Here is an 8,197-nt window from a genome sequence, read left to right as displayed (position 1 = left end):
AAATGTTCTGAAGGTTTTACATCAACAAGTACATCGTAAAGATCTGCTGCTGTTCATCTTTTCACCGCTGGGTGACGCCTTTTCACCGCTCTAAAGAGGACACAGTCTTCAACGTCTGTGAAAATCCTCTAGAACTTGACAAGCACCAACAGAACACTGGAGGGAACATTGTCAAGAAACACAATACTTTTTTTAAAACATCTTTTACGGCCTTCTACGCAAAAACCTTTTGGCAATCATGCGAGCAACACCTACGTTTCTGTTTGAGGTCAAAGGTGACAGGAAGTTTCTGCTTGAGGTAAAAGGTCACGTTCAGAAAGATGTCATTCACATTGTTCATGTCACATGATCACAACTGGTGGACTATTCCAAGTGTATTTCTTTGGCAGCTTCATGGGGTCATGTGACATCATGGAGGGCCTTCTGTACCACCTGACCTTTGACCTACTGCCCCCTTTTGTTCCACCTGAAACGTGTTTTCAGTTTTAAGGTGGAACAAAAGGGGACAGTAGGTCCACCTTAAACGTGTTTTCAGTTTTAAGGTGGAACAAAAGGGGACAGTAGGTCAAAGGTCAGGTGGTACAGAAGGCCCTCTCTGATGTCACACGACCCCATGAAGCTGCCAAACAAATACACTTCTGGTCTCGAAGGCCTCACGGAAGCCTGAGGTCGTCATGGCAACAACGACTGCCTTTTATTCATCAATCAGTTTACGCTCTGACAGGTGAACTGACTCCGCCCCCCTCCGTGCCCGATGACGTAGGCACACAGAAAGAAGTATTATTATTATTGTTTAATAATAATACTAACAATACGTAAACGTTTGTTCTGGTTCTGGTGGGTCAGTACAGCGATCACATGAGGACCACGGCCGGTTTGGACCCCCCTCTGGGCGGGAACTTCTTGCAGCGAATGCGTGCGCATGCTGATAAATCTGCCCTCTCTCGCCGATTGGCCTTCGGCGCCTACTGGCTTCGCGGTGATTGGCTGAGGATCCAGAAGGTCCAACCAATGTGTGGTTATGCTGGGCTGCTAATTAATTGCTGCTATCTGTCTCCCATCGACGTGTGTATGTATGTGTGTGTGCGTGTGTGCATGCGTGCGTGTGTGTGTTTCCCTTTTTCTCCCCAAAGCGAACATGAAATAGTTTGTTGATCTTCACTTTCCTTCCTTCCATCCCCCCTTCCTTACTTCCTTCCTCCCTTCCCGTCCTGCTCGGAGGCTCAGTTCGGATGAGTTCGGTGATGTTGGACATGGGCGAGCGCAAGGAGCTGAAAATGATCCCCAAGTCGTCCTTCACCATCCACAGCCTGATACCGGAGGCCGTGCAGAGCGACAACCACCACAGCCACCCGCTCCACAGCCAGATTCCACACCGGGCCGGCGGCGGCGGCGGCGAGGACGCCGAACAGAAGCCCCCCGCGCCGCAGGACTCCAAAGCGGAAGCCAAGAGCGAGGCTACGGGCCCGGAGGCGGCGGACGCGGCCGAAGACAAGAAGGAGGGCAAAGACGCGGACGCCGGTTCGGGCGGGAAGGACGGCGACAAGAAGAGCGGAAAATTCGAGAAGCCTCCCTTCTCCTACAACGCGCTCATCATGATGGCGATCCGCCAAAGTCCCGAGAAGCGGCTGACGCTCAACGGCATCTACGAGTTCATCATGAAGAACTTCCCCTACTACCGGGAGAACAAGCAAGGCTGGCAGAACTCCATCCGGCACAACCTGAGCCTCAACAAGTGCTTCGTCAAGGTTCCGAGGCACTACGACGACCCCGGCAAGGGCAACTACTGGATGCTGGACCCCAGCAGCGACGACGTCTTCATCGGGGGCACCACCGGGAAGCTCCGCCGGCGCTCCACTACCTCTCGAGCCAAGCTGGCTTTCAAACGGGGCGCCCGGCTCACTTCCGGCCTCACCTTCATGGAGAGGGCCGGTTCGCTGTACTGGCCCGTGTCCCCCTTTCTGTCCCTGCACCACCCGCGGCCCGGCGCCGCGATGGGCTACAACGGAACCTCGTCGGCCTACCCGGGCCACCCCATGTCGTACAGTACCGTGCTGGGCCACAACGTGGGCGCCAACCACGCGTCCTTCGCGCCGCCCAACGGCCTGAGCATGGAGCGCCTGGTCGGGGGGGACCTCCCCTACGCCACGCACCACCTGACGGCGGCGGCCCTGGCGGCCTCGGCGGTGCCCTGCGGCCTCTCGGTGCCGTGCTCCGGTACCACGTACTCCCTCAACCCGTGCTCGGTCAACCTGCTGGCCGGTCAGAGCAGCTACTTCTTCCCGCACGTCCCGCACCCCCCCGTCAGCACGCAGAGCGGCGGCGGAGGAGGAGGCGGCGGCGGCGGCGGCGGTTCCGTGCAGGTGTCCCGGGCTCCGGCCTCCGGTTCCCCACAGGCCGCTTCGTGTGACTCGCTGAGGCCGCCGATGGGCGCCTCTCTGCCGGCCTTCTCATCCGGACTCTCCGCCGGCCTGTCTGACTATTTCACGCACCAAAACCAGGCTTCCACCCCGAACCCTCTCATACACTAACACGGCCCGACGAACCTCGGCGAACCTGAAGGAGTTCCAACTGTAAGTTGAACATTTTCAGTGTAAAAAAAAAAAAAAAAAAAAGACAACAGAATATAAAGTTTAGAAAGAAAGAAAAAAATAAACATCCGGGAAGTTTCCAGCTATTTTTTAATAATAATAATATTGTTGTTATTATTAATATTATTATAATGTCTTCTTCTCCTTGGACTTGTGTGTACATAGTGCGTGTGCGTGTCATGTCAGCGACGTGCACGGAGCAGCTCGTTTTAACTTTCAGTATTATTTTGGTTATTTACACATTATTGTTGATATTATTATTATTATTGTTATTATTATTATTATTATTACGTCTACTTGTTTGGACCTGCTGGTTCGGTTGGCTCGTGTCCAACGCTGAGCACGCGCACGTCCCGTCTGACGCTGAGTGACACGTGCACGAATGTCCCTGTTGGACTTTTTTTTTAGTGAAGACAAAATGTCCAACATGCTTGTAAACTTTGTTCCTCTGTCTTTCAATGTCGTCTTGAGATCCTACAACGTCACGTGTCCTCCTCCTACTCCTCCTCCTACTCCTCTTCTTCCTCCTCCTCCTCTTCTTCTCCGTGTGTTTTTTCAGAGCAGGAAGTGTTGGAAGTGTTAGAAATAAAGTTAGCTTACCTTGTTAACAACAAGACATGCTTGTGTCTTTCTTTGCGCTCACCTGTCTCCCTGCAATTCGCGCACCGACCAGCACGACCCCCCCCCCCCCCCCTCAACAAATAAACAAACAAACGCGGTGCGCGTGCTCTTTTGTGGGTTAGTGTCTTTCTGCTTCCGGTTTGCTGCTGCTTGGCGGGACGCGTGTGTGTGTTTGTCTGCGTGTGTTGATGTTGAAAAGATAGGAAAAAAAGACAACAGGTCCAAATGATGACGAATGATGGGGAATTTCATATTTTAAAAAAAAAAATTTTTTTGAAATTGAAATCAGCTCATTGAAGTTTTAGTTTGTTTCGTTTTTAAAAAAATATTTTCTCGTTTTGTTAACCTTAATATATATAATATAAAACATGTAATTGTTAATGAGTTATTATCATGCGTGGTATTTGATTGTCATTTTGTCCTCACGTTGGATTACATTCATTTTATTTTATTTGTCTTATCATTTTCATCTGAATTCTGCATGATAAATATATATAAATAATAATAAAACGTAGTAGTAAATAGTAACTGTCTAAGATTGAAATAGTTTCAAAACTATTTGAAAGAGTAATTATTAAATGTGTTAATATTATAATTTGTCTCCGAGGTTCGATAAAGTATTTGACGTTTTGTATATTTGACGATATTACAATGATGTATGAAAAATTAATGAAAAGTAGTCTATAATGTAATATTACGCCTCATATTTTTAAGAAGATGTTTGGCCAACTGTGTGCAATAATATTAATAAAGGTTTCATTTGAACTGACATAAAAAAATACAGTACAGATTTCAACGTGATTGACTTTTAATTCTAATGAATGTAAAAAAAAAATGTCAATTATTTTCGTCATTAAATGTAAATGTCGAGCAGGCAAATAATTTCACAATATTGGAACTTTTTAAAGATTCTTTTTTTTTTACGGTACACAAATATAATAATTCAGTATGATTTTTCTGGCTTGTTTGTCCCATCGGAGAAGCCGAGCAGACGAAGCCAATGTTTGGTTCTGATGTTCGGATGCTGTCAGCCGAACTGAAGGACGAACGGAGAACAGTCAGCATTTTAAAATGTTCATTTTCTGAATCTTTATCTAAAACGTAAAACTCATTTGGTAAATAATTTCTTCTGCGTTCTATATTTTAAAACAAAAATGTCTTCAACAAAAGCAGCTTTGGAAAACAATCAATATAAGAAAACCCAGATGAATACATGATGAGGTTACGTGTTTTATTTGGTCAAATGTGAAATTAATCGAACATAAAGCAAACGTACTCCAGTTATTTATAATACGAGTATAACCATATTAATAATGAGATTATTATGGAGTTGGGGGCTGGGGGTCAAATGTCGTTGGACTAAACCTTGTCCGTGTTGTTTGGGAGCGGCACCGACTACTTCCTGGTGTCTTTTGAACGCCTCACTCGTTAAAAAAAGAAAGAACTACCCCCCCTCCATTTCCACTTTTTTCATTTTATTTCTTTCAGACTAAATTTTTAAAAATCAGAAATGGTGCTTTCTAAATATGTTTATTCCGATTTTGTGTTTGATAAATATAAATTATATAAACATTAATAAATATGTAATACTTTTCTCACCCTGTACGTTTACCGAAGTATTAAATATGCTATTATTTTTGTCTTGGAAGTAAACAAGTTAAAATGTTCCAGCGTAAAATGTATTAATGAAGTCTTATTGAATTATTTTCACACACAAAATGCGAATTGTGCTTTAATCTTTTTTTTTAAATTAAGTGTTGAAATGTTTCAATTTGTTCAACACAACTTAATTAAATTCTGGATAATTAATATCGGTATTAATTAATGTAATAACATTTACTGTATTGTAATCAAATATTTGCTGTATTTTAATGCTTGTGTTTCAAAAGAAAAATGAAATGACGTTGAGTTTGCAATGTGGGTAAATTGTCTCGCTCAAAGATCAAATGTGTTTTAGGTATTTTCATTTGTACATGTCATTAAGGAAACCTACATTGGGGCAAATATTTTATAATAATTGTTCCCCAATGCTCATGAATGGACTTTCTACTCTCAAAACATAATTAAAAGCAGTATCACAAATAAAGAAATCTTACTTTGAGCCGACGCTCTAATTAAAAAAAAAGTGTCAGAGTGAGATATCACACTCGCTCATATTTTGTATTTGCTGAACCTTTGTGGGCGTGGTTAAGAGCGAATATGCTACATGCTAATGTAGCAGATTTCTTCTCGTAGTAACAAACATGGACGGGATCACAGGAGAGTCTGGGGACCGAGACGACGTAGTATAGGTAAAGTCATTTCATCTAATGTCATTGAATGTGACGTAATGACACATTTTAACACAAAAGATGGAAATATTGCTCATTATCCATTTTAAGATGGAGAATATATTCAGGCGGCAAGGACGCTAGCAAGAATGCTAGTATGCTATTAAGGACTCGTTTTAGCGAAACAAAGAGAGGTATGAAATGTAAGGAGGATATTCACGCTGTGAAGAATGTGGTACAGCAAACAGGAAGTAGATGTTCGTCACAAAGTGTGTGTGTGTGTGTCCGTGTGTGTGTGTGTCCGTGTGTGTGTGTGTGTGTGTGTGCAGCAAACAGTCGACGGCTCGTGAAAAATGTTTTTAATGAGAGTAAAAGCAAGCGTCCTTCTGAGGGCCTTTGGGGTTAAACAAAGTGAACAAAGTGCAAAGTGGTGTCGCTTCTATTTGACCCCCCCCCTCCCACACCAACCCCCCCACCTGCCTGACCCGAACCACCCACCCCCCAACCCCCCAACCCTTCTCGGCCAATTAGGAGACACAACAATATTTTCTTAAAACCTGGCTCTTCTTTGCTTTTGCTGCTTGAAAAAGTTGGCATGCTCGGGTGGCCGCCATCAATGGACGCCCCCCGAAACACGTGCACGGGCCTGCTGTGACGTGCACGCGCCTGCTTCTCCTTTGCTATAGTCGTGAAAGTTTTGTTTATTTTTGTTATACTTCTATATATGTGTATCGTTAGCCTGATAGCTGCGCTACATTGCTTTGTTGCAAAGGTTCAAGTGAACTTTGAACCTCCACTGCATGCTAACACACAAACACACAAAGTGGCCATAAGTAAATGTATAATGTATATTTTTAAATATGTTTTTGATGTTTCCGATACCCATGGGGTATCTTGAAGGCCGTGGTGTATTCAGGGGACGGTAGGAGACATAAATCATAGCAGGGAGCGTATTACAAATGCCATTACAAGCATGACCTCAACTGTGCTAATGCAAGTTCATCAACTGGGGAAAACGTGTATTAATATGAAGTTTCAAAACAATGGTAATCATATAAAGCAAAAATTATGGTTATTTTTCTCCCATGTATGGAAACCTTATGGCCCATAACATTGTAAGATTTACTTGTTATGTATTATTCTTACTTACTAATTATATTTGTTTACTCTACTATTGTTAGCATACTTCTTATGGACCTTCATTTCCACATATGGAAAAAAAAATGCAAAAATGTGAAAAAAATAGAATATTTTAGCCATTTCACTAAATTTGTAAAATATATATAAAAATATCAAAATTATCCTTTGGTATTTTTTTTAGTGTGCAACCCTCCCTGACAACATTTGTACACTCCTGCGTTTGGTATCATTTTAATGCATGGATATTTATAGGCATATGTGAAAATTGGACTTAGGTTTTTCTTTTTTTTTACCACTTTGTGTTTTATATTTATAGAAATATTAAAAATTCTAAAATTATAAAAAAATATCTAAAAATTTTAGAAATATTTAGCTGTCAGTAATACAGACATTTTTACACACTCTGCAAAAAACACAATTTATTGGTGTAAATAGACTTTTTATGTCATAAAGTTACACCCGTGAATCATATCTGACATTTTGTGACAAACGATGCATGTTCAATATTGACATTTTTAAAACAACAAACCTGTCGTATGGATGGCTGCGTCTGATCTCAGTGACTGGATGTGTCACTCCAAAGCTGACAGCCAATTAAAACCTGATCCCGCCTCCAAATTTGAAACTGAACTAGTTTTATCATCGGTTTAGATTCATCGTCATAAACGTTAATTTTTGTACTGTTTTGTAATTTCATGTCCGGTGCGTTTTAACAGTAGTAAAATAATACTTCATACCATTTGGAGTGGCTAATGTTAGCTTCTAGCTCGGCAACGTTGGGGTGTAAATGTTATGAATTTATGTCATTTTTTATTGTCATATTCTGGAGTGTTTGCTGGTTTTTGACATTTGTCCATTCAAGTGCTTGGTTTGAATTTTGCCCAAACTGTTTTTAATGTGCTTTTTTAGATTATGTCGGTTGATTTAGTAGGGTGTCCAAAGTGCAGCCCGGGGGCTATTTTGAGTTTTTTATTTTGTAGAAATAAAATTAAACAAACAAAAAAATGGAGCAATAGAGATAAATGGGGAAAAATACTGGAAAAATAGTATTTCCTGATTCCTACAAGTAGACCTTACCGTGAAATACAATCAGAAATGTAATATTATGTTTTTCTTCTCTGTCGTGTCTTTGAGTTTTTACTCACTCCGCTTACCCTAACCCATGACTCCCTCGGAAAAATATGGAATATTCTCTAAGTGACTTATTCCACATGAAGTTGCATCATTGAGATCCTCTGCAGGCCAAAAGTAAGTTCACTCATTTATTTCTCTCTGTGTGATATTTCAGCTATGACTAGCAGGGCTTATAATCCATCCATATTGCTGTATGCCATAAAACTATGTTTTGGTCTTATTTCTTTATTTTTATTTTTATTTTGAATTTTCTATTGACCCACTGAAATGTTCTTAGTGTCAACATGATATTAGCATAAATGCTGTGTGGCTATATTGATGTATTTGCTAATGTTATGCTAAAAACTGACTCCTTTTGCTTTTAATCTTTTTACTCGATTGAGTCATTTTGGTTTAGGAAACAAAACAAAATGGCGCAAAGTTGCCAAATACACACATTGA

The 8,197-nt window shown here is 41.7% G+C and overlaps 1 protein-coding gene across 1 annotated transcript; it reads left to right on the top strand.

Moving 5' to 3' along the window:
- The first annotated feature begins 1,054 nt into the window (after positions 1 to 1,054).
- Positions 1,055 to 3,197, top strand: LOC131140328 (forkhead box protein G1-like). The gene has a single exon (XM_058090615.1). It carries the CDS (start codon positions 1,233 to 1,235, stop codon positions 2,529 to 2,531), a length of 1,299 nt encoding a protein of 432 aa, XP_057946598.1. The 5' UTR covers positions 1,055 to 1,232; the 3' UTR covers positions 2,532 to 3,197.
- The last annotated feature ends 5,000 nt before the right edge of the window (positions 3,198 to 8,197 follow it).

This window comes from Doryrhamphus excisus, chromosome 13 (genome assembly GCF_030265055.1).
Source record: "Doryrhamphus excisus isolate RoL2022-K1 chromosome 13, RoL_Dexc_1.0, whole genome shotgun sequence".
NCBI lineage: Eukaryota > Metazoa > Chordata > Actinopteri > Syngnathiformes > Syngnathidae > Doryrhamphus > Doryrhamphus excisus.
The sequence above is the reverse complement of the archived record's forward strand: the minus strand, read 5'-3'. Positions and strand labels throughout refer to the sequence as shown.